Source organism: Sander vitreus, chromosome 1 (assembly GCF_031162955.1).
Source record: "Sander vitreus isolate 19-12246 chromosome 1, sanVit1, whole genome shotgun sequence".
Taxonomy (NCBI): Eukaryota; Metazoa; Chordata; class Actinopteri; order Perciformes; family Percidae; genus Sander; species Sander vitreus.
In genome coordinates this window covers 36,433,187-36,461,109 of record NC_135855.1, presented here as the reverse complement: position 1 = coordinate 36,461,109, position 27,923 = coordinate 36,433,187, and the positions used below count along the sequence as shown (strand labels likewise).

At 40.6% G+C, this 27,923-nt stretch overlaps 1 protein-coding gene across 2 annotated transcripts in view; it reads left to right on the top strand.

Annotated features, from left to right (window-relative positions):
- Positions 1-8,163: 8,163 nt before the first annotated feature.
- mpped2a (metallophosphoesterase domain containing 2a) overlaps positions 8,164-27,923 on the top strand; it is a 66,364-nt gene continuing 46,604 nt past the window's right edge. The window contains exons 1-2 of one of the 2 annotated variants that reach the window (XM_078253891.1): positions 8,164-8,569; positions 10,815-11,099. In XM_078253891.1, the coding sequence (XP_078110017.1) occupies positions 10,987-11,099 (113 nt within the window). In that variant the 5' untranslated portion in view covers positions 8,164-8,569; positions 10,815-10,986. Of the gene's footprint in view, positions 8,570-9,245; positions 9,921-10,814; positions 11,100-27,923 lie in introns of those variants that run through there. The other variant, XM_078253896.1, reaches the window with a different exon arrangement.

Sequence of the window (27,923 nt, the reverse complement as noted above, 5' to 3'; positions counted from 1 at the left end):
ATTGTGCACTAAATTGTCAAACAGTCTCGTTTTATTTGTCACATCTTTGTGTGACACTTTAAGCGCCACACATAACCTTCAAACGTTCACACACTGAAATGAAATTCTCCACAGCATGCATGTTACTTTTAGCTTAAAGCCATGCAATGCTTCGTCTTTGTTGGATGTGACTTACAAAATTACTTTTATTTGATGCTAGTGATGATTCACAAGGGTGCAATATCATTCATTACTCACTATAGAGCAAATTATTGAGTGTTTATTATACAGGGAGCATCAAATGAGTAACCATGGAAGTGATTTCAGACACAGCACAGTTCTCATAATACATCCATGCTCTAAACAAGACTCTCAAGGCTGCGTTACATTCATCTCTGGGAAACAAACCGGCGAAATGGAAGCCCAGTATCTTTGGCAGTACTGACTCGAAAACACAAAAATATACCAGAGAACAAAGTGAAATGCACAGTGCATGCCCAAAATCTGAATAAACAATGTTTCATGGTGAGTTTTTCCTTTAATCTCGCCTATCAGTCTGTTCACACATTCATTTGCCTTTTCTCTTCTCCTCTGAGTGTCTCCTCCCTCTCTCTCTCTCTCTCTCTTTCTCTCTCTCTCGCTCTCTCTCTCTCTGCTGTTGTTGTGTTCATTGTCTTTAATCTGATGTCTCTGCCATCTTTCTGTTGCTCTGTTTTCTGGGTGAGTCTCAATGTTTGGAAGTTCAACCCTCACTGTGTGAACAGCTGACATGCTTTTGTCCCGTCGTTATCCTCTCCTCGTCCTTCTCACTCCCTCGCTGCCTGATGACCAGAAACTGTAATGTTGAACCAAGCAAAGACAACATTTTATCGTGAGGCGTTTTTAATATTTTGTTCACCTCATTTAAATACATAAACCAGGCACAAACAACCTCTCAGCAATAAGAATAACAACCACAAAAACTTTGATTAAGTAAAATTACGACATTTCTTCCTTTGTGATATCTTCAAAAGGTGATATTGAAGGTGTGACTAATAAGGTTCATATAATAGACTTCACCTGATTCAACCCAGGTGTGAATGCCAGGTCGAGCCGTTATTATAATACATTCATGGGTCGAGCGTATCAATTGAGTCAATGTGTACACATCAAATTATTTACAATATTTAAAACATGAAACTCAGAGATGTAAATTCCATATCAATCACTGGGGTCCGATCAAATGACTGAAAAAACATAATGTGAGTATAATAAATAGGCCACATCTCAAACTATATTGAGTCAAATATTCCCAAATTCCAGTGGATTCTAGAAATCTATTTATGCCTTTTGGAGAGTAAATGTGTCCAAGTGTAACCAGTTCCTGTTATTTGTATGTGTGCAACAATAATTCAAATGAGCTGTATTTTCATTTTAAAAGAAGGAAAAATAGTTGGCATACTGTTGAAATGTAGCGGTATAAATATTGTTGTACTTTACTGTACTTTCTGCTGGTCTGCTGCATGGTCCACAATTTATTAATTTGACATCAAAAGCATAGTCAAAGATCAACTGAATTGAATCTGCAACGGTGACAATCTTTATGTATACCTAACAAAACCTTATTATGGAATTGGGATACAGCATACTGTATATAGGCCTACGTTAAGGCTTTGAGTCGTGGTATTGCACATGGGGGTTCTTGGCAAACAAACAAGCAGAGGATGGAGGAAGTTACTACGGCGATAAAAAGCATTGAGAGTGGATTAATGGAGAGTGTAGGTGTTGAGGTCGTCACCTGAAACGAGCAGGAGCCACTTCAACAGAGCAGCTGAGGACAAACCAGTGTTGTCCTCCTCTGAACTTCAGCTAATCAATTAACGTGATTTAATACACAGTCACTCCACATGGAAGCCAGCGTGGCTCGCTGTTCTCCTAATTTATACTGTATCGACCATTTCACACACATGCAGAGAATAAGAGGGAGACAGAGAGAGAGAGAGAGAGAAGAAGCCTAGGCAGGCATTGTTTTGAATGGTTTGGGGTGAATCTGGATCTCAGGGGAAATTATTAAATTATTATATACTCTTACAGTTCCACATTGCTAAAGTTTAAAGGGCTGAAAAGACAGAGACAGAGAGCAAGCGAGGCAGAGAGGGACTGACTCAGAGAGAGAGAGCCTTCGTCTAGCCTTTGGCATAGAAAGTGAGCCTGCATATTACTCAGTCTATCACAACACAGCAGTAGAATGGGAGGAGAATTAATACACTTGGCTTTCATGCCAGTGTGCTCTCTCTTCGCTTTTCTTCTCCCCTATACCCTCTTGCTCTCTCTTTCTCTTCAAGCTCCACTGGACAAAAGCACTTTGTGTGCTAATAGAATTATCTTGTATATTGCTCTGATCTTTTTTCTTTCTAGCTGATAACGACCAGTCTGAGCAAAAAGGAAAAGGGAAAGAAAACTGTATTACTGATTGTATTCAATTTTCTGTTCATTTGTAAACACATGCATGGTGCCGACGGCAACTCGGTCTTCAGCGGTGCTGCTGAGGCTCAGGGGCATTTCTGTGTGCATTTCAATGACATAAACAGTATCTAGCCTGCCATACCCTCAGCAACCATCTATCTGCCTACCATAAATCTGAATGACATTAACATTTAAAACCCCCCAACTCCTGTCTGTCTGTGGATGGTCCTCTTAGACAGACAGGCCTCCATTTTATTTATCCACATGGCGGGCAGGGAAGACAGGCACAGCCAAAGACAGGCATAAATCTGTGCAGGTTAGAGCCGTTGAACCGCCTCTGCCGGCAGGTTAAGTGAATATCACCTTCTGCCTCCTGAAAAAGCTCACACTCCTATTTCCCACTCTCATTAAATATGTGTTCCATTTCTACCTTATTTGGATGGAAAGTCATTGTACCCTCTTTTATAGAAGGTCATAAAATATATAGTGGTTTTCTTAACGCTCTGCATAACATTTACATTTTCTATTGTATAAATGTGATCGCCGCGACACAGGGCTGAATAAAACATTCATGGCAAAAGCCATTTCTTCTGTGACATTTGGTCTCCTATCTATCATCAGTTTTCTATATGCAGCCAGGAGAACAAACGCTGGTCAAATGTTTAAATGTGGCCTCTCCACATAAAATTCAAACCCTGCTTTCACATTAACACCCGCCGGCTAGTAGATGGAAAATGCTTTTTTTTTCTTTTCTTTTTAGCAGATAAGAGAAAAGTCAAATGGAAATGACTCGCAGGGCTGTTGTGGCAGTGGGGAGCAGGCTGATGGGCCTGGGAAATTGAAGCATGTCAGTAAAATTAGAAAAAGCAGGCTCTGCCTCAACTGGAAGACATGTAAATGTGGCAGAGTCCCTCAGATGAGTCCATTATGGACTGTCCCCACGCAGCCTTTTCTCATCAGAAATCCCATCAGTATATTAAAAGGTATAGCCTTGGCACTGACAAATTAATTATTTTTTATTTTTTTTTTCCTTGACTGATTTGAATCGTTGCTGAACTCAGTGATGGGCAGCAATTTAATATTATCATTCATCTTCCTAAAGCAGAAAAATATCATACAGAAAAAATTCAAAAAATGTATTGTAATACAATTGCGTTGACTAAATAGCAATAATTGAAAATATCAGTTCTATCATACTTTAGATATTGAGAATGGGGCATGGATGATGTGGTACAGAATTGAACATTTTAAGCCTCTGCTCCTTACTGAGAGTCTTCTGACTTGTATATAAGCAAATACCAGCTCTGTCTCACAAAAAATCAGTTCCCATACAACTTAACTGCATTCTCAATTACATTTCAAGGGAAATGTATTTTGTCCTAAATTATGTTTGTTTTTGACGTATCACAAATAGGTTTCTAATTAAAGTCCACGTATGGAGGAGGTTGGATGGATGGATGGATAGGTGGGTGGGTGGATGGATGGATGGATAGATGGATAGGTGGGTGGGTGGATGGATGGGTGGATGGATGGATGGATAGGTGGATGGATAGGTGGGTGGGTGGGTGGATGGATACATGGGTAGGTGGATGGATGGGTGCGTGGGTGGATGGATGGATGGATGGATGGATAGATGGATAGGTGGGTGGGTGGATGGATGGATGATGGATGGATGGATGGATGGGTGGATGGGTGGATGGATGGATGGATGAATGGATAGGTGGATGGATAGTTGGGTGGGTGGATGGATGGATACGTGAGTAGGTGGATGGATGGGTGCATGGGTGGATGGATGGATGGTCAAAAACTCAACATAACTTAACTTAATCTTACTTATGTAACGTGCTTAAGTTATGTAACATACTAAACTAACGCCACGTATGCAACGTAGTTAATATATGTCACACACGTAACATAGTTAACTTATGTAGGCTACGTAACTTCAGTTACATAACAAACTTTAACCCAAACCGTCATCTTTAACTAAACCTACAGTTTTGTTGCCGGAACCTAAAGAAGTAGGTTTGTTTCGAGGACGTGTAATCCGGGAGAAAAGAAGTTTCCTTCAAAACATAATTAAGACTGTAGTTTAGTTAGGGAACTTTTTTTAGGAGACAGGGTTGCCTATGTTTGATTTAACTTGCCAAAACGCTCTGTTGCCATTTTGAGGAACGTTTTTTTTCTTCCTGTTTTATCAGAAAAGGTTGCATGAAGTAATACACAGCAAAACTGTTTTACAGGATTACAGCAGAGTGGAGTGAAATGAGAACTGTACATATGAACTAATAAGTCAATTTACTGCAAGTAAGTGAGTCCTGTGCGTCCTGATATAAGAAAATAATGGGCAATGAGCAGACGAAGAACATCTGATGAGAAGAAGAGTTATTTTCTCAGGACAACTTGGAGTCCAACATCACTTATACAAAGGTCGCTCAGCAGAGGGAAAAAAGATGCAGCATTTAAATCATCATCCATTATTTAATGTTTGTTTGTAGTTGGTTTTCTCCACCAAGTTATTTATGAATAGTTCCTGGAATCATTCCAATTAATTAATGAAGACCAAAGAAAGAAAGTTATCCAATTGTACTCTTTTTTATTTTTATTTTTTTTAGCACCTGACTTCTTCCTTCACAAAGATAATTAATGCAATGACAACTGTACTCCATGTGCAGGGCTCATGATACTAAAATACAATGCATAAAACTAATAGTATATAATAGTATCAAGTTTAGTCACAGAGAATTAATGGAAAATTAGGGCTGGACACCATGCATGATAGCTGTACCATCATAAACAACAAGGGCATGAATAGTAGCTTCTGAGAAAGCTAATTTTAGCCTTGTCGTCATACAGAGTGTGCATATTTAAGTTCAAAGCTGTTTTTATTCATTATGTGCAGATGTGATGCACATGTGGAGTACAGTTGTGAATGTGCTGTAAGTATGACGTGTCATTACCTACAATAGAACGAATAATCATGACACCAAACTGTCTAAGAAGTAATGTTTGGAAGTAATTTGGAGTCTGCACCATGGGTGGATCAAGACTACAAGTCTACAGCCTCGCTAGCAACTGTGTGATAATGTAATGCTCATTGTCAAAATACTGGTGACATTTGGACCTGATGATGCTGCTAGATGAAAAGTCAGGGGGTCACCAAAGTTCACAAAGACTGTGAACGTCTGCACCAACAGCTGTCGAGACATTTCACTGCAAACCACAAATGTGAACCTCATTGAGGGAAAGTCAGGGGATCAATAAAGTCATTATGATTTATCCTTTGGAAAACATGAATGTCTGTAATTTGTCAATTCAATCAATTTAGTACATTTGGAGATATTATACTGGATAAGAGATGACCTTGTCCTGCTGGTGGTGCTAAATGAAAAGTCAGCGATTCACCAAAGCCATCACGATTCATCCAACCAAATTTCATAGCAGTCCATCCAAAAGATGTAATTTCACTAAACCAAAAATGTCAACATCCTGGTGGTGCTATAGTTAAAAAGTCCATGGAATCACCAAAGCCTGTAGGCTTCAACCTCTGGGGACCAAGAATCTTTGTACACAATTTCAAGAAATTCATCCAGTTGTCGTTGATCGGTGTGACCGACCGAAAAACTGATATTATCATCTCTGGATAAAAGTACAGTAAAGCTGTTTGCTGACTTTGTAAGATGCAACCTCAATACAGTAAGGTTAACACAAGAAGAAAAAAAAATGAAGTCGAAAGGTCAGAAAACTAGTAAACAACCCTTTAAGCTGCATTGTACTTTAAATACAGGAAACCACCATTTGAATTGAACCTCTGTTATTGCTGCACACTACAAGAAATAAATATTTAGAAAATATGGTACTTTTCAACACTTATGAAACAAAATCAAGACCAACTTTCTCCCAGACTTCATTTATAATTTAGTGAATTGATAATCAAGGAGTTAAACCCTGATGATCTGGGTACTGTTTTTTTTTTTTTCACACCCAGTCATCCAAGTTGCATGAAAGTTTGGAAACTGTGCTGCCCCATTTCAGGTTGTGTGAAGGACTCCCACAGGTACTCATTAGTATTGTTTACTTGTGAACCCAAAGGGGCTGCGTTGTCTTCTAATCATATATTTTACAACACCTTCTACACTCTGGCACCGTTTGTGTTTCAGTAGTTGATGCTCAAGTAAACAGTAAGCCCAAGTCTGCGTTGTTCAGATGCCTCGATTATTACAATAAGTCCAATTTAAAAATTCATCTATTGTGTCAGGATTTCACCGTTAGTGTCCATCAAGACCAAGACCATCAATTAGTTTCAGCATGTGTGCTGGTTTACAAACGAGGCAGTGTATGCTGAGTTCAAGGTGCAGCAACCACAATATTGAATACTGCATAAGATTTCATGGGAAAAAAATCAATAACCTTCTTATTATGACATGTCATGAAGCCTCACAGCCTACCACAGGAAAACCTTTCTTCAGGCCAACAGAAGACACACGATACGGACCATACTGAGGGAAAACAGTCCATTTAGGAGCCTGGGTGGACGTCTCTGTTCTCAGTGTCTCCAGCATGATTAAAGTAATCAGTAGGATGAATATTGAAGGGTGAGTTTGGGGTTTGCAATCGATTTGAGAACTCAAAATTCATGTGGACCTTTTTTTATTTAAACAAAGAGGAAGTGCAAATAAGGCTAATTGAAGACGTTTTAACAGATTTGGTGTTTTTTTAATATGGCACTCTTGATAAAGCATTCATAAGTAACTAATGGCTTTATTAATGGTTAATACATCATTTATTAATGACATATAGAACAGTAATAACCCATTAAAAAGCGAGGTTTGTCAGATTGTGAAAAATCCCCTAGGCTGTGTTCATTGTGCTGGAGCAAATGTTAGTAAATCATCCATTTGATTTTGCTTTTGTTCTTTATTGTATTTTTTTTACATGTTCGAAATAAAGCCTTCATTCATTCATTCATTATTCAGCTTTTATATAAGCATACAACTTATAAGTAAATAATTAGTAAGGGAAACTATTAATTTATTGAAAGAGAAAATATGTGACAACTCAACTATAGGCTACATAATCATTTTGGCTTTGGTAACTAACATTTATTCTGAGTTACTTGGGGTTACCTTAAAATGTATTTATTAACTAACTAAAACATTTATTAATTATTAGTTACAACATATAACCCTTTTATAAAGAATGCATTATTTTTAAGTGGTAGGCTACTAATAATTTATTGAAAATGAAAATATGAAAAACTCAATTGTACATACAATTTTTTTTTAAAACAAACACGTATGCTAAACAAGTTAGGGTTACAACAACAAAAATAATGTCCATTAATAAAGCTATTAATAAAGCCATTTTTATTAGTTATTAGTTTACAACGTATAACCCGTTATGAAAGTTATAAGAAATGTGTACTAATATCATTATTAGGCTATATAAAAAAATGAAAATATGTATCCATAAGCAATTTGGCTTTATTACCCCCAAAAAATCCGCCCCATGCTTAAGTTAATTAATTTAGGCTCAAGTCGCTGCCGTGTGTTCGGTGTATCTCAACAAAAGTGCGCAATTTCCGACAGCAAGTGAATGCAGCACGGAGGTAGCGCGGGACTGCGCGAACGCCCTCCTCCTTCTTCTTCTCCTCGCCCTCCCCCCTCCTCCTTTCCCTCCCAATCGCGCCTTGCCGCGCGTGTGCCCGCCGGTGAGGGCGCGCGCACGGGAGGTGGCGGGGGTTGTGCTCGCTCTTGCTCTCTCTGCTCTCTGACCCCAGTGGCAGCTCCGACTCACTGCACTCCGGCTCCCCCTCCGTCAGACCAAGGCTGCACTCTCTCTCCTGTTGTCTGTCAGTGTCTCTCGCCCTACTATCCGGCTCTACTCCCCTTCGCTCTCTTGTCTGGGTTCTTTCCACGGGAGCCAGCCGAGGTCCCGCCGGGTCGAAGGTTCTGCCCTATCCAGTCAGACTGCCGCAACCCCTGCACGGCCGCTAGGAACCTACCCGCTCTCCTGCTGCTGCTGCCGCATGGACCCGCGTCCCTCCGCCGCTCCTGCTGCTGCTGCCGCCGCCGCGTAGAGGGCGACCCCGACCCGACACTCTTTCTCCGGCCAGATAAAAAACGCACAAAAAACCCACACGACGAAGGTAGAGCAACCTTTCCGCTTTGCTTTGAAAACCGAAGAGGGAGGGAGGGGAAAAAAGAAATTCCTGACACAAAGCCGTCAGTTAAAAGGTGGCTTGTCATTTACGAGGACGAGCAAGAGGTTAGCGCGGCGGTGCCGTGACACTGACCACCTTTTGGATGTTTATTTTTTTTTTTATTATTATTATTTCAGGAACAGAGTTCAGGATTGCACCGACCTCCTTTCTTTTTGTGTACATTTCTGCAAGCTGTTAACAGCAATATACGCATAGCACACATCGTGTATATTACGCATGGTATCAGAAAGGGTCAATTTATTTGCCTTTTACCCTCTCTGCTTACCCGGGAGTGATTTCTACTCGTGAAGTTAGCTATATGGTGTGTATCGGGGGGCTCTGTATATTCAAAGACAGGGCTGACACTGTGTGTGTGCACCACCGTCATAGAAAAGCAGCTCAGTACGAAGCTACAGCCTGCATAATAAAAAAAAGAAATCCATTGCCAGGGCAGGTTTAGCAAGCTAAGCTACAGAGCTAGTTGCTGCTACTGTAGCCACAAGGTAGAGACAGACAGACGAGCAAGGCGAGTCACACACACACACACACACACACACTGCACACTGTACACTGTCGTAAAGCATGCTGCACACAAATCGGCCTGCAGTTGCACAAAAAAGAGAGCACATTTTCCGTGAAGCAGCAGCAGTAGTAGTACTTCAGGTTTTAGATTTTGCCTTGTGAGAAATGAGGTGAAGTGTGTTCAAGGCATCTGACAGAGCAGCTTTTAATTGAAGTGAGATTTTTATTTTTGAAGGACCAGGAAGATTTGCCAACTGGTTTCTTGTGCAGCCAGGATTCAATGGAGTTGGAATAATGTCATTGCAATGTAAAGAGCTTCTTTTTTTTGTGTGTGCAGGAATTGAGTTTACCCACCTTTCTTTTTCTAGGCTGGCATAAATCTTTCTGACTTAAATTCATAGCACATATTATAGCAAGTAGCATCCAGCTGACCCAGATAACATAAATCAATGCTTTTGTGAAAATAGGACAGTTTTCAGTTGGGAGGTTGTTTGCTTCAAGATATTCAACAACTGGAGGTCACAGCTTTTCTTTTCTTTTTTTTTTTACTCAAAACTGCATCACTGGATTTAACCATCAAATGAACTCCAGAGCTGCTGATTACCCTCCAAAAATACGTCCGTTAAATTGAGAGCATTTTTTCCTCTTCTTCTTGTGCTTGTGGCTGCATCAGGAGGTCTGGTATAAAAAGCCCACAGTGGCCACTTTACTATCAGTCAGGGAGGTCAGACAGAAGGGAAGCTCAGGGTTGCAAGGAGAGACACAGCGAAGCCCGGTGAGTGAGCAATGAAGATGCAAACACTACACTTGTTGTGCAGCGTTATAGCTGCTTTTCCCTCCAGAATTTAAGCTGTGAAAGTGTGTGTCTTTAATGTACTGTTATGCAAAGTTCTGTTGACAGATTGATTGATCCTGGTTCATTTTACGATTAGAGCACCTGGCCTGGAATAAGTAAAGCAGAGCTTTGCTTTATTTTTGTGTGTATCAGGGTAAATTGTCAGATCTGTTTTGTGCATGCATTGTGACGAATTTCTTGTATTATTGAATGCTTTGCAACATATTTGATCACCAGCAGAGAATTATACTTGCAGCTTTCAACAGGGTTAATGTCTCAGAGGCCATGCTGCAGTCATTACATTTGAATATATTAGTTTGCATTAAAACCAGCTGGATTATGAGCGGAAGAGCAGCAATTCAAAAGTGCCTTCCAGATAGTAAATTGTCGTCACAGTCCAGTGTTTAGTTTTTGAAAGAATTTCTCGTCACTTAACGTAATGCCATATTGTTTGAAAAGCTAGAATAAATCTAAATTATGTTTAAGTTACCTCACTGCATTTTTCAAATTGTAGCACAGCAAAAAAGAGTTATGTTCTTGTTTGGGCTCTCAAACCAAACAAGAAAACTGTAATTGTAGCAAAAAGTATTGATCACAATGAACATTGTGATTAGAAATAATTAGAAAAAAGATCCCCTCCTTACTTGATGTGTACTCTGCTTGTGCTCAGAGTCAAAAATGCATTTGAATGAATTAATTCAGAGGGTTTTTTTTTCTACTTTCTTCTTATGTAAAAGACCTTCCGACTAGTGTATTCAGAAGTGGGTGCATGCCTTGTGGTCTTGTGTAAAGCAGCTGATTTGTGTGTGTGTCTCTTTGCTCCTGTCGGTGCAGACTGCAGTGTGTCGTGGTCAAGTTGGTCGGCCGGGTCGCTGCTGCTGCTGCTGCTGCTGCTGCTGCTGGGAGACTTCCTGGGCTTCTTGAGCGGCTCTGAAGGATGACCGCTGCACGGCTCGCTGCTGAATCCCGGTGAACGAACGGCATCTCATGTCCAAACGGCGGAAGGATGGCTCATGGCAAAGTGACCATCACGGTGGACGAGTACAGCTCCAACCCCACACAGGCCTTCACACATTACAACATCAACCAGAGCCGCTTCCAACCTCCACATGTCCACATGTAAGTGACACACACACACACACACACACACACTGTGCATCACCTGCCATGTAAACTAAAATCAGAATTAATCAAATTAAATATACTTTTCATTAGATGCGTCCTCCTGACTGTTTTCTATCTTAAATGGACAAATGTAACACCTGTTACTTTTAAATATACACTCACCCAGGTCTCGATTCATTTATTTTATTTCACATTTTATGTTTTGGTGTTTTAAGGCTGGTTTTGTATGACGTATTAAACACATGTCAGGAGATGTAATAATTCTGACTGGGGGGAAAATAAGCAGAAATTCAGAGATTTTGAGTTGCAACAGGAAGCCAATCAGGAGCCTGTTTAATGCAGAGTCTTTGTTTATAGTTTGATATAATTGGCTCAAGCTCGTGGTACGGTGGCTATCGAGGACACACTTTGAGAACAGGTAGAGACCACAAACTGTACTGTGTTACATTTTAAGGAAATTAAAATGTGTGGCAGGTGAACCATATTGTTTAAAACACAGAAGTCACATTATAAAAACGGGCAACATTTACACAAACACACTCGCACACTTAAAAACTTAAATGCTTTCCATGGTTCACACAGATGTGAATAAAAGCTTTTCTGACGTTTTTTCCTCCCTGTCGTGCGTCGCGGGCGCCTCGCCTCTGTGACCTATGAGACCGTTGCCGTTTGTGCCACATTGTGGTGCATGAACAATTTGTCCGCATTAGGGCGCTCTTTTTATTTATTTATCAGACCAGTTACTTAGCGTAGCTCTCGTCTGATGTAGTTACAATCTGCCTCTCGTTAGTGGGTCAGAGTGCTGTGACCTGACAGCCCTCGCCACACACACACTCATCAGAGTGCTGTGTGTTTTATCTGCGGACAGATATTAATACACAGCTGCATGTTTGCATGCTTTGTGTCTTCTCCCAATTACAGCTGGAGATGTTTTTTATATTCACTGAGCGTGCTGTGTAAAAGGTTAAGCTGCAGCAGGGACAGTAAGAGATTGAAGGAGAGCACCAGAGTGTCTGTGCCTGTGTGGGGTTTTTATTGTCATGATAGTGGATTTGTTTGTCAATTTCGGCTGTTTTAGATCCACGATAACTTTTTGGAGAAAAGCCGACACATTCCTTCTGCCTTTTTCAATTTTCTTTTTGCCATTTTCTACATTACAGTTGCAGCAAATAAGGAAAAATGAAATATCTGGCCAAAATAGTTAAATATGAAACATGTTGGCGATTTTACGCTTCAAAACTCGACGTTATATCAAGTTTTTGAAAGTCAGACACCGAACTGGCATTAATGTGAAAAAATGAAGCTCATATCAGTTATGTAAATACAAGTCCTGACATATAATTAAATTGTTGTGGGTAAAAACAAAGCTTAAAGCTTATTTTCATTGTTGTCCACACATTGTCAAATCAGGTTAAAAAAGATGGACTTATGATTGAGTGTTTATACAACCATTTATTCACCACAAGCCTGAAACACTGTTCCAGAAAACAGCAGCAGTTTGTAAAAATATATTTTTTTCCCCCGAACCGCTAAATCTTAATGGAGTAATCTTCGTTTAGCTACTGCATGTCTAATCTATTGGCATCTCTAATCAGACTGAAGTTAAAGTGAACAGAGTCATAAGTGGAGTTCTCTTGTTAAATTGACACAAATGGCCATCACATAGGAGACACTGTAAAGTCCTTCGTCCTGGACGGCGGTCAGGCGGTCATGTTGCATGTGTGCTTGAGAACATGTTAACGTGAAGTGGAAATAAAGTGGCGTCTGTTGGCGGGGTTGACACTCGGAACAGGAGTCCATGTTACACGATGTGCAAGACACCGCGCTCAGGCAGATGCATAAACATCGTGAAGAAGACATTTTTAGACAACCGTCGGATAGATTTGAGCTGGAGGAAGATTTGGGTTGCAGTGTAGCAGACTGAAGGGCTGAAAAGTCAGCCAGCCACACTCGATCTCTGGGAAGCATCAACATCTGGCAAACATGACTTTTGTTTTGTTTACCTCAAACACTCAGATTCCCACAACTCTGTCTGGATAATCATGTTCATGTAAACAGGATTATTTTGGGGAGCTGGTCAAATTATGGAATCGTGTAAACAGCTGAATGGGACTCTTACCTTCGTCCCGGTGTTGGCAGTGTTCACATTATTGTGCCTGCCACTGTGTTGTTGTGGGATTCCTCAGCTGTGCGCAGGCCTGCCAGCACAGCGAGTGCAGTGCCTCTGATGTGGAAAAGGAGACGAGGTCACCTCGCAGTTTGTGTTACGTCAGTCCATTTTAATGGATGACAAAGATGGCAATAAATCAGGCCAAATGCTTCAATATGAATCAAGGTTAAAACATGGCAGACAGCACAGGATTCACCAACCAGATTCTAGTTTGATGTTTGAAGAGGCTCCCTCAATTCTTCCTATTCAACACGGCAAATCATAGATAGCACAAACAATATTTTCCCAGCTCTAAAACATTTTACCTCCTGCACCAGTTGACCTTAAGCGTTGTTCATTAGGAGAAGCAGCAGCAGAGAAATCTTACATAAAAACCTATTTTTCCTATAAAATAGAGGAACAAGCAAAGTGGGAAAGGAATGGATCTGCCTGATGTTTGAGAGGAAAACGTTGTGTAAACGCATAAGTTTCTAAAAGTAGACGATCATCTGTCATCTGGAGACAGCTTAGTTATATTCCAGGCAACGACAAACAAGAGCAGATTGGGGATGATATTGTATAAAAAAATACAGCTTTTTATTAGGTGTATTAAGAGTCCGACAACACGATCTTCCAGCTTCTGCTGCTCTGAGAAACACGGCAATGAAAAATGACACAGTGACAGTGTGTTTAAGGTGCAAACTTGGACGAAATAATCACAACGTTTATCTAAATATCGGTATATTCCTTTTTTCTTTTTCTTTTTTGCCCATATTGTGCGGCCCTGCTTTTTCCCCCATTTGCACTGTGGTAGTTTTTGGATGTGAAGCCCCTGTTAGGAAGGGGATGTGTTGAAGCCATGGGGCCTCTCAGCAGATATGTGTTTGGATAAATACATTAGGCTGTTTCCTGGCTTCCACAGAGCCTGCAGTGTTTTACCCTGCCATTCTTAAACTCAGACTGGGAACCCCAGGATCACACACACACACACACACACACACACACACACACACACACACACACACACTCCTATAAGCCCATCCCCCTGCTATGTTTAAGTGCTGATAGAATACACGTTCTGTTCTGGGAAAGTAAAGGCTTGTTTAGATTTGAGAGATAATGATCCGACTTGCTTGGGGGTTCTCGCTCACTGCATCCACAGTATTTGGACATAAATAAAGTTGTTGCTTCTCTGACAGCAAAGAGAGAGAAAACAAATCTCAAGTGAGGGGGTTGCCTGCCATTTGAAATACAATCTCTGCTCTAATGTCTTCCCCCCCCACCAGACAGAATATTTACATTTCTGTGATGGAGTACAGCAGCGCCTTTTGTGTGGTGCGGAAGGTATCGCTCTCTGAACCGCATATGAAAACATGCACATAGAGCATTTTCACACTCAGACTGACAAACACACACACAGTGGTAGTCGCAAACTAATGCTCAGGAACGTGACCCTGAAGTCAAAGTGGGCTTTTTTCGGCGCATGGGACATCTCTCTTGCTGTCTGTAAGTGAGCGAAAACTCTGTCCAGCCCTGTTTGTGTCTGGTTTATTTTTCTGCGCCGTCTGTGTATTTCCCTCGGCCCCCTCATCGTCGTCTAGTGAAATGAAATGCTCAGCAACTTGGAACATATGCTTCGAGTTGGGACACTAATGGCTTCAAATCCAATTTGAGCAGGATCTGGGCCAGACTGCGGGAAGGCCCGACACACAGACGCAGACAGACAAACTGACAAGAGAGTTAACTAAAAAACTAAAAGGACTCTAGACTGGAGATCTGGGGGTTGTTTCAAGATTTTTGTGAGCCCTTTAAATAGTCTGAAAAGGTCTTGAATTTAAGGAATAAAGAAGTCTTAAAATGTCCCACATTATTGGACTCTAGGAAGAGGTTAGCAGCAAATGATTTAAAATATTGTTGTTTTTTTTGCATGGTTGAAGAATTTCCCCTTAGAATGAAATCCTAGTTAGTCTGCAAATAATGATTATTTTCATCGTCAGTTACTCTGTCCATTGTTTTTTCAATTGATCCTTGGAAATGCGTCCATCATAATAGAAAGAACAAATGTGCACTTTTGTTGATAAATGTCAATTAATCAATTTTCAAAATGAACTGGGTTGTCAAGCATACATCTTAGTAAATAAACAAGTTATTAGTTGAGCATTTAAGCCGTTTAGCCTGCTAAGATGAAATATTGTTCAAAGTGTGTGGGAGAACTTGGACATACCGTAGTAGTGTCTTAAACACAAGGAAATGGCTGCAAACCCTAACCACTACTAAATAACATGGATGGACCACATTCGATTGTGCAGGGAGGATGTTGTTTGTGGTTGATCTTCATCGCAGATGTGTTGGAATTTCTAACTCGATGACTTAACTGCATTACGCCATTAACGCCTTGAGAGTGTTAATTTTTTTTTAATTCCCACCTGATGTGCGCACCATGCAAGCCAAGAAAACTGTCAGTGGTGCTGCCAGGGTCAGTGAGGGGAGATGGGAGGTTTATTCTGATTCAACAACGCTGTTTATCTTGGCTTTCCATAGAGGAGGATGTGGACAGTTACATCGCTAAATATGTATCAAAGGGGAATTTTTCTTTCATGATCACAAAATCCCCTTTAAACAGGGTTTACTGATTACTGCAGTGTGTTTACCTGTGTGGGCTCAGCATGCTGGGACCAGTAACGGTCCCTAGGAGAGAGCAACCTGGTCCGCCAAGTTGTTGTCCATTCCTCTCTGAGTTAAGAGCTGTCAGAGCAATTAGGAAACATTTGTAAATCTGGTGTCTGCATGCTTTTTCCACCAGCTTTGTGTTTGTATTTCAGGTTTTAAATCGGTGGGTCTTAAGTTCAATTCCAAGTCGACAGGGTGTTAAAAAGCAGAAAGTCTGTCTTTGTAAAACAATACTGGTGCTAATACAATACTTTAGTTTAGCCACCAACACCTCCTATAGCCTTCATACAACTCCTTACTTTTAGGATGTTTTTCTACAAAACATTTTTCCCCCAACAAAGTAAGCCAAATTTCTCAAATGCATCTGTGTTTATTTTTGTCGTAACCTAAATCAACTGCATGAGAACTTTGCTTAGATGAAATGCAATACAATTAGCAAAAATTATCATTTCAATCTGATTTAAAATAATGACTTAAAAACACTAAGAATCTTTTCATACTTGACAGTTGGTGATATTCTGTGCTACAGGACTTATCCTGCACAGGGCTCTGATTTTAGCGGAAATAAAAAAAATTATATTAATGAAGAATTAGCTGCATTGACCCAAAATCTGTAATCACATGGATTGCGTTTTTATGTACAACCTAAATGTTTTGACGAAGACAAAATAATGGCACTTGGATATGAAAACACACAAATGTTGTGAAGTGGAGAGCCATTTCCTCTGCCTACTTCGTTATTTTTTATGTCAGGACACCTCAGATTTGTAGTCAGTTTAATCCATGTTTAGGTTAGTTTTTTGTGTGTGTGTGTTTGGGGGGAGACTGGTAACGTTGCCCAAAGTACTGTTGTGGTTACCTGATCTAGAACGGTATAAAAACTGGACTGGAACAATATGGACACTTAGCAGCCAATCAGTGTTTTTCGGTGTCACAGACACATGTCTTGTAAACACAGAGTAGATGCTGCATTCTTTTTTCCCTTTTTTTTAAGGCAGTTATTTACTCTATATCAAACCTCATTTACTCAAGACACCTGGGATCAATAAATTAATTTTAATGCTGGAAAATGGAAATTCTTTAAACCACCTCACAAATGCTCGGAAAAATAGATTCCATATTTAACAAACTCCTCCAGATGCCTCGTTAATTATTCCCACCCTCTGAATGATTGAAGAGCTCATAAGTATGAATCATTTAATGATGCTGCTGCCAGCATCTATACACGTGGATATTCTGACACTAGCTAGTGAGGAAACAGCACCAAAAGAACACGGCCTTCACACATTTATTTTAACACCGTCCTAGTTTTTATTAAAGAACTCCTTGAGATTTCTTTTTTAATGTGGCATATTTTCTTTTCTTAGTATGGTGGCGGAGCGCTGTAAATGTGTTCGAGGAAATTGTTTGGAATAATGATTTATTTTTATTTTTTTCTGCACAGTGAGAGCAGCAGCTGATGCTGTTATATATGCGCACCGTAAAAATCAACATTTCTTTTTTTTGTGATCTCTCCATTAATGAGTTTGTGTATTGGAAGGAGGGAGGATGCTCAGCACGGGGATTTACGTGACGAAGAAAGCCGGTCGAGGTGCTCAGATGATAATTAAACAGGACATTTCCATCTCTGTGTCGGTAATAGTAGCTGGACTGTCCAAGAAGGGACCCTTTGCCTTGTGTCGTGATAAGATTAGCCTTCATTGCCTCCCTTAGGAGAAATGTGTCTTTTGAAAGAGCAAAGGTGACGTAGCAGCACACAGCTGTATATATCCGTATACATGTACAATCAAACTACAGTTAACATTCAGTAACACACACAGATCTATATTCACCTGAACATACACAACATGATATTGCATGATGCCCCCCCTTCCCCCAATGATAGCCATAATGTTTGAATATTGCAAACAAGTTAGACCTTGTTTACTTCAGCAGCGGGGGATGCTTTGAAGATGGAAATATTCACATAATTGTGTGACTATCAAACATAAATGTAGACAATTCAAAACTCCCCATGTTGTCTAATTTACCATTGAACACATCAGAAGTGTCAGTTTTTTCACCCTCTCCTCCTATAATAGGCATTAGATAGAAATAAAAACTAAATGTTCCTCCTTTTCAAGTGGATCAGGGTATGCTTCATGTTTTTCTGTTTGAGTTTTGTTTTAGGTGAAGCAGTCGTGTGCTGTTTTTCTACTCATTTCACTTGTGTTGTCTCGTATTGTCCTCACAACTATAAATAACTTATTTGTCTTGGTTTCAAGAAACCTAACTATTGAGGGGATTGTTACTGCTTCACGGTAATTGTTACAATACAGATATATTATTAGTCGTTTGTGGTCGTCTGGAAAAAGTGTCTCCAGATGACAGATGGATGATGATCCACTTCTAGGAACTAAAACATGTTCAGGATTTTGTTCTCTAAACTTTTGTGTGATTGTTTTTTTTTTTTTTCTGCGTTTGTTGCTCTGATTTTCCACCGGTACTTTGTGTGAGGTTTGATAGGGTTACATGGTTCTGATTGGTCATTTGTAATGTAAACACTTGTTCTTTTAGCCTGGTTCCAGACCTTTTGAATTAATTTGTTTTTTCATTGATTCAAAAAGAACTGTTTGTTCGGAGAGGGAACGTTGACTCTGAAGTCAGATTACTGCCACCAAAACACGCACAATTATTGGTTGTAGACATTAACATGAGAGGGTGGAATTATTTATGAAGTATTGATTTAAATGTGGATGGTAGTAGACCAAGTAGAAAGAGAGAAGTTATCTCAGGGATGTGTAAAATCTTGTGTCAGCACAGCAAACTTTAATTTGTTACATTCAGTAGGTTTTGTTTGACATCGGAAGAATCTGAAAAATCATTGAACTTCAAACGGACCAATCAAAAGCAGAGCTGAGCTCAGAAAAAAAGATCATCCTGACTGTTATCCGATACAGTACTGGAAAAAAGTACTGTGGCAAAATCATGTTTTTAGGAGGTCAAATTAAAGACAGTCAGCCTTTCAGGTGGGATTCAGGCACTGCCATCTTCCTGCTCCAGTGCCAGAATGGATGTGGATGAGATAGATGGGCTATACAGGTTGTCATAGGTCGACTTACAGAAATAATAACTCTTAAATCGACATGTTTCTTTGATGAACATAACGAATATTAAGTTAACCTAGCAACTGCTAACGTGTGGACTGAAAATGACATTGTAGGGCCGCATATGTCAGACCCTTCTGAGAAGAGAACAACCCCCTTTCACCTTTCATAACAGAAACGACTAACATGAACACAATGTCAGACTGAATAATCAAGTGAAAACCAAATTGATGTACCGCAATAGGACTTTTCGGGAATTGAAAATGCCTCTGTGGCACGAAAATCTGATTATTAATCAAAGGCGAGAGTTTCCAATTAATGGTGCAGCCTCATGTTTACTTCTCAACCATTGTGCTGTTTTCCTCCCAAACAGTTTGTGGAGGAGCAGCAGCCAGGCTTCAGATCTTCTGGAAACAAAGAGCCAGTCCGGTTTTGTGGCCTTTTGTTTCTGTCTGTCTGCCTGCCGCTGCTCGCCGGCAGGAGTGGAGGGGCTTTTGTAACCTGAGAACCCTTGATTAAGTTCCCTCTCCACCCCTGACCTGCTGCTGGAGCCCGGCGGGACGGTGCTGGTGGTGGAGATGATGAAGGTGGTGGTGGTGGTGTGGGGGGGGGTTAAGTGACAGTTGACAGTTGACATAGGACAGGTCTGCTGTTTTTTGAGATTGAAGCCCTTTTGATGTTTTTGAGATTTTGGCCTGCTAGGCCCCGGAGCCTGGCATCGCACGGCATGATCTCCTGATGATGTCACTTCCCTCTTGACATGAAATGGAGGCAAAGCTGCCACAGCCTGCAACTTCTCAACGTGACAAGTCCTCCATTTATGCAGCTTAAAGTGTGTTTAGTTTGCTTTTACCGGTAATCAGTGTTTTGTTTATAATACACGTGACTCATTTTAACCGTCATTTTATTTTCTCACAGAACACTTCATAGAAGCTTGAACACAAGACACGCTTTCTTTTTTCTGTAAGGTGTTTTTAAGGGTTAGGTGGGTAGGGTAAGGTGAAATTGACGAATGTATCCTATCATTCAGAAATGGAGAGGAGTTGTTGTTGTTGTCGTTCTTGGAATGGGATCACTTCAATCTTCTGTTTTAACAGAAGCAGCATCTTGATGCTTTAATTGGTGGGTGTTAACTCACATTGAATCGTTTGTTTGTTTGTTTGTTTGTTTTGTACAGACATGTTACTGTCGAGTATGTGCAAGCATCCAACTCTACACAAGTAGTATGATGCAGGTATTTGTGTTTGTTGCACACGGGCGATTTACATTTTCTTACATTACTAATGATCATTGCACTGTGTGATGGGCTGTGTGCAAAGTTTACTTTTTAGGTATAAAAACATGCTTTTTTACAAACCATTTCTTTCATTTAACAAAAGAAGCCTAAGATTTTGTCCTAACACAAGCGGCTGTACAAGAAGTGGAAAAAAACAGACAGTAGTTGCTAGCTGAACCCTAGTATTGAGGCTCAAGGGACCCAATTCTAATTGTGTTTCTTCTAAAGGCACAATTATTTGATGGGGTTTGAAGTCCCTAACTGGATCTTTACATAAGCTGAGTATACCTGGTTACTGAAAAGAGCGACATAAACCATTTGAATGCTATCTTACAAAACATAGGTTGAAAATTGATAATTTGCCTGACACGGTGCTGTAAAGTGAAGCTGGCATGTTTTCTATTTGTACTCTCTGCTGTGAGCCGTGATGTTTGTCCAAACTACTTCACTAGTTTATTCTCCCAGCAGTCTGCTGGTTGGCGTTTGGCCCCGGGGGCCACGTCGTGCCCGTCTCCTCAGCCTTCCTCCCATCAGCCCTGCAGCCAGGCAGACTGTCAGCAGCACAATTAAGGGCTGTGCCGTAATGAAAGGGGCATTAGCAGAAGCAATTTATTTCGCAGTGCAGTGCCGGAAGGTTTCTGCGGTGCTTATATTCCAACGCAGGCTTTGTGTGCCATGCTCGCCCATTATGGGAGGGATGAGGAGGACTCACCCGGCTTGAACAAATGGAGTAAAAAGGGGCGGGAGGTGGGGGGGGGGAGGCATTAAGGCAAAAGGCCATCACTCACCATTCTTTAAAATCAATTCTCATTTGAATATATTTTACAGTGCAGTCATGCTCATTTTTTACCCCTCCTCTCTCGTGAATTAAAATCATTACGCATCTACGTTCTGTTTGTGCTTTAGCCTCCTTTTTTCCTGTTGGGTTTTCATGTTTGCTTGTTTCTCTCTACCACCTTTGCCTTTTTTCTTCGCTCCCTTGAGCTCCACCACCACCCCCTCTCCGTTATTCCTGTGTTCATTTTGTTCCTCTGAAGTTTATTGAATTAGCGCAGACAGCTGAAATGCAGAAGATAAGAGAGGCGCTCTCTCTGCTCCTCGAAGGTGTGTGTGTGTGTGTGTGTGTGTGTGTGTGTGTGTGTGTGTGTGTGTGTGTGTGTGTAGGAGGGGGAGGGGAACTGATGCAGAGGTTATAGACAAGAAATGGGGAGCACTGTGTTTTGATGTTTCTCCTGAAAGAGCGATAAAGACGGTGTGAACTTACTATTAATGCAGCATAGGGGACACACAAGCATCAAATATTCTCCGACCGTCTTTGTTGTGAAGTTACAGAGGACCATTTACAGTCTGCTGTGATTTAAGGTCTGATCATAGAAACTGTTTAGTCTAGAAATGGTCTGACTTCTGTCGGCACATCTTGCTCAGTTCAATCGGAGAGATTGAAGTCACAATAAAAGCAACTAACGTTTGTAACTGGTTCTCTGTATAATAACATTTCGCACTGACTTTTAAACAGGTGAAAAGTACAAATTATTCTCCATTTTATATCACAGTTTGATTTAGTTTTATTTCCTGAAAATCATTAGGGGCTGCAACAAATTATTTTTTCATTATGGATTTATCTGTCATGTCAAAAATAGTGAAAAATGCTCATATATATAAATAACAAAGAATCTGCAAATATTCACAATTGAGCAACTGGAGGAATGACTTTTCATCAATTATTGTTAAATGTTCTGTTAATCAACTAATTGATTAATTGACAATCAAAAATTTGATTAATTGGCCAATCGTTTCTTACATTAAAAACATTTTTTTTTAGTGGTAACATAATACGACCAGAAGCGAGTTCACTGATTCTGTTTGATATAAACGTTTGTCAAATACAGGAAGCAATTTGTCATGGAAATTTGGTTTGATCTAGGGCTGCACGATATGAGGAAAATATCTAATTGCGATTATTTTGACTGATATTGCGATTGCGATATGATTCACGATATTGGAGGGAATGATCGTTTTTGTATAATTATTCTCATTTTCATTGAAAATTATTAACCATTGAAAGAAATTAAAATGATTTATAGTGTGATTTTTGCAAGGATCTGTACCAAACAGTCCTTCCAGAAAAATCCTTGATTATGCGGCATGTTTTCTTAAAAAATGCGATGGAATATGCGGGATATTTATGCGATGAAATTGCGGGAACTTGCAAAAACGGCGGTTTCACCGTGGCTTCATGGCGGGGTTTGCAGCTTTTCGATGATGTTCACGTCGCGTAATTACGTCACTTCATAACGTTCCCATGGCAACAGGGGAAAATGGCTGCTCTTGTGTGAAGTAAACGCAACATTTTTCAACTTTCTGCTAAGATATATGTGACTTTTTTGCAACAAAAATGCGGGGATTATGAAATCATGCAAGCCCCGCATATTTTGCGCGGAAATTCTGCAATTTATGCAGCGAAAAGTGCGGACTATGCAGACTTTGGCTGATTATGCATTGAATTATGCGATCGCATAATCGCGTTTTTCTGGAGGGACTGAAACAAAGAGGATACGATTTATAGGCCGGGACATCTCTGCAGCACCACAACACTTAATTCAGAATGGCTTGACACATATTTTGCCTTTAACAAATATTGCGCCCCCCTGCGATTTGGATATTGCACTAGTCATCGATTGTTGATACAATTGCGATTAATTCTGCAGCCCTAGTTTGCTCATGATTTTATTTTTCATGATCTGCAGCTCTCATCCAGTCAGACCGTTGCAGAGTGCAGCGTATATGTAGTTTAAACAAATATTAAATGTGATCAGCTGACATTTATTGCAAAATGAACAGGAATGCATGATGGTGGTGGTGGTGTGTGAATTTGTCAATTTTCGATGAGTGAATGCTGTTGTTATATTGCAGTTGCACACACATACAAAAACCCACAGCCTGTAGAGTCGAGTTGATTGGAGCTGTGTCTTCCTGATACCCTTTGAACCAGTGAGTGTACAAGTCTTGATCCTGTTTGTCATGTAAGAACGGGTCAGCTTCAGTTGATTAGCAGTCTATCTCCACATTTCACCTTTGACCCTCGGAGGTTTTAGGCGGCTGTGTCCCCGCTGGGGGGCTTTTTATTGATGAGAAATCATTAGCAGGACGGCTCCATTAACAATGAAGGAACAGGAAGGAGAGAGGAGGAGCTGGAGGCTAATCCTTCGGCAGCAAGTGGCGGCAGGTATAAAACAGACAGTGGGGCGGACTGTGATTGACGTGCGTTTCTGTCTTAGACAAGTGGGCAGCTCAAAGGTCGTTGACTCTGCCAGGGCTTGGGTTAATGGGCATCAAAATATTCAGCCCAGCCTTAATATACTTTGTTACACTACAAGTATAAGGTTTGTGGACACCCCTGTCCATATAGTTGTTATTTAGGTAAGGCTCTTTTTGTTCCAATTAAGGGGAATCTTAATCAACTTTGTGGCAACAGTTGGGGAAGGCCCTGTCTTGTTTCAACATTACAATGCCCACGTGCACAAAGACAGCATCAGTTTGTTTGCTCTGGGCCAAGTCAGTTGATGAGTTTGTAAACTTAGAGCACTTTCCCCTTGGTTCGCTTTTGTTTCACATGGAGGAAAATCCAAGCGAACCATCGCAGATTGCAAAGCACACCTGACTACAGGAGCCTTTTAACTCAAACTTGCGGAGGACACCTGGTAGTTGGGTCGGATTACATTCTCACCACAAACTAACCGCACTGGAGTGTACCAGAGTTTGTTTGGATCCACAACGAGACCAGTTGTTTTGATCCGCACCTGAGTGTGACTGCTGTGTTCACACCTGCCCAAACCAACCGCACCAACGGGGTAAACGCTCCAGGGTTCGATTCAACCAAACTTAACAAGGCAGGTTTGAAAACGGCCATAAAGAAATTGTGAAATGGTTTTCCTAGTTTGATGTGGAAGAGCTTGACTGGTCTGCTTAGAGCCCTGAACACAATCCCATCCAACACCTTTGGGATGAACTGGAATGCTGAATCTAAGCCAGGCTTCATCACCCAACATCAGGGGCTGACCTCACTAAAGCTCTTGTAGCTGAATGGGAGCAAATCCCTGCAGCCAGGTTCCAACATCTCTCAGAAGAGTGGAGCCTGTTAAAGCAGCATGTTAATGCCCATGGTTTTGGAATGACATAGGTGTGATGTTCAGGATTCTTATTCTTTCGTCGATTGTTCATATACTTTTGGCCGTGTAGTGTATATACAAAATACTGTAGAGCTACCGGTTTCATATTGACACAGACATAAACATCCAGCTCCAAAAACAAGGACAACAAAGCTGGATAAAGGTAAAAGTTGAGTCAACTTATGTTAATAAAATAGTGGATTTCACAGTTGAAATCATTGAGAGATGAAAGTTCTGCAACGATTCCTTTGGTGAGGTCTTTATTTTTTATATTAGAAGTAAACATTGGTTATCTCTTGTAGTGATAGATAGCGGGGGGTTTAATATAACTTATACTAAAATGTATGATAAGAGCTTTTTAGCTGGACAGTTTTTTGGCGGCACAGCAAACCACCACGGTCTGTTTTGGACGGCGCATAGACTCGGAAGGAAGTGTTGCAATCAATCACAATGATTATGTGACGCCCTTAAAGAGCTGGACGAGTCAGACAGTGACATAGACGGCGACCTTATCTGCTGCGAGTTAAGTGTCACGTTTGAAGAAGCAAGCTCAGGCTGAACTTTGACCCTGTTTGCTTGTGTGTTTTTCTAAAAGGCCACGGAGCCAAGTGTGCTCAGTCAAATTGAATATCCTCCTACAGACATCAGAGAGCACTCCTCCTTCCCTCCGCATGTCTCTCCCAAGATTTATACTTCTCTCACTGTTATTCCCTTCTGTATCGCACATGTAACCAATAACTGTGTCTGGGTTCAATCCACTTTTCCAGAATTTAGTTGTTTCACATTTACCTTGTATGGTTTTCTGATCTGAAAGCATTTTTAGGGCAAAGCATCTTATTTCAGCATTGATATTATACATGTGCAGATTATTTTTTGGGGCTTTTTCTGCCTTTATTTTTGACAGCTAGGTGAGAGCTCTGTCAGCTCTGCGTCGAGGCATAAACCTCTCAGTATATGTGCGCCTGCTTTACCACTGAACCAACCCGGCTACGTACTGCCTGCTTGCATATTTAAATTTCTTATTTAAATTTGATTATATTTTTTGTTTGAATTTCTTTTAATGTATTTTTGTTTAATGTAATGTAGATGTGTGTGTGTGTGTATATATGTGCGCTTCATGGAGGCTACAGGGTTCTTTATGAACTACTGCAAGGTGTGTTAATAATCAAATTGAAGTGCTTGATTTTCAATTCACATGAAAGTCCTTGTTGAGTTTGCCCAGTAACATTTAAATCTGAAGCATTATGTGTTGTGAATAAACGACAACTTGAAATGTAAAAGCAGCAGAGAAACCTGACATTTTTTGGAGAAAAACAGAATGAGCAAAGTGGAAAAAAGTTGGCTTGATTTTTTGTTTTTTTGGAAATATGTTTTAGTTCCCAAATTTGGAACATCTGTGAATTTTGTAATTACGAGAGCATGGCATTAAGAACAAAAACCGGATTGTCTGGCTGGTGTTAGCTCAAGAAACACTGCACTAAAATGAAAATGAATGTTAAGTTGCAGAAGTGCAATACAATTATTTTGTTTCCTAAAATGCAGACAGACAAATGTTGCAGCTGTAGGTGAGGAGAAGTTGATGCACGCATGAGGTTTCTCTGCTGAAGGATCACAGACATTTCTTCATCGAGCAGATATTTCTGCAGCCACAGACCTCGGTTTTGTGTCCGCTCCAATGTCATGGCGGCTTTGAGAGTGTGCTCCTGCCCTCCTCGAGCGCATTAGCATTTCTTTTTCTCCCCCACTCTTTTCCCTCCGCAGTCTTTCCTCTGATGTCACGCTGAAGCTCAGACATGTTAACACGAACCTTCATGCTAACACAGTTCAGTCTGTCACTGGAGAATATTCTTTTACCTGCTGCCAGAGCGCAAGAAGACTTTTTCATTTTCACTGTCTCCGTTTACAATAGATCAGAAGCCTTTGCTGCACTGCTGAACTCCTGAACTCCTGTATACATTACTAATGAACCTCTGGATTGTTATACAGTCATATGTTAACAGAAAAGACAGGGGCCTTCTCTCATTGTGTGTGTATGTGTGTGTGCAACCTATGCAGCACTATCATGAAGGTTTCTTGGCCCGGGCCTGCTCTTAATTGATAGGGACTGCTGGTATTTACTTACATTCTCCGGGTGGATTAAATCTCAAAGGAAAGGGGAGGAGATGGAGGTTTTTTTTCTCCTGGCTTTGTGTTAATTTGTGTGTGTGTGTGTGTGTGTGTGTGTGTGTGTGTGTGTGTGTGTGTGTGTGTGTGCGCGTGCGTGCATATGTGTGTGTTTTGTCATCCCATGTGGTTCTGCGTTCGTCCTTCCTCCATGACGAGAACTGTCGAATCCTGTAAAGCTGCATGACGCCGAGGCACCAAATCTAATCACCAGCTACACTGCAATGTATGTGCTGCTCTGCTGGCTGAAGTTAATGCGTTTGTGTGTATATAGGTGCACAGAGACTTATTTACTGCACACAGTCAATAGTAAATATCATTATCTCTGTAGCTAGTTTTTCATTTTGTCCAATGTGTTTTAATATGAAGTTCAAGCCTGCTTGGGTTACTGAGAATTGTGCTGTGCTCCAGTGTCTCAGAGCAAAGCTGAGATCTCCCAGCTGCAGCGGTAAAGGTTTGAAGGAGGGACAGGACTAGGGATGGGAATCACAGTGTACCTCACGATACGGTACACAATACACAATACATGGCTCACAATACCGATTAATATCACCATACAGCAATTCTGCCATAATCAATATATTGCTAGACAATCCTATAATGATACATCATGATATCTGTCTAACTATGAATACAAAATGCCTGTGAAAAGTGCCAGTTTTCTCCCTTTTATTTACTGCAAGTCAAACAGTTAGAAAAACAGCACAAGTTTTTCAGTCTGTAAATTAAAATTACAGACATATAGAGTACAGTCCAGACGAGGAGCAGGGAAATCTATCTAGAGCTCCTTATTTCATTAATTAAAATATTGATATTTGGCGCCAGCGCATCGATTATCATATCGCAAGGACAACAATATATTGTCTTATCGATATTTCGTCCCACCCCAAGACAGGACCAATACCGATAACTAACTGATTGCAGGCTTCAAGCGAGAAAATGCAAGTAGCAGACTTAATTCTAGATTCTGGTAAAACAGTAAGATATGATGCAGGATGTCCAGTTTGAGTTACAGATCCATGAGTTTGGGTTATTAGACGGAAAAACGCTGCACAGCAGATAATACATTTACTGGAAAGTTATCACAGCAGCAGTGATCTTATCTTGCATTGATTGCAAGATAAACTGTAGAAATATAACATTCGCATTAAGTAATCTGCCAAGATTTTGCAATTGCACATATAGGTCGAAGGATGAGAGACATTGTGTTGCAGCAAAAGTGGCCACTGATCACAGATGGTGATTACAAATGGTGGTTAGACTGAAGACAGTGGCACCAGACAAGAGTTGTGCGATATGGTGGCA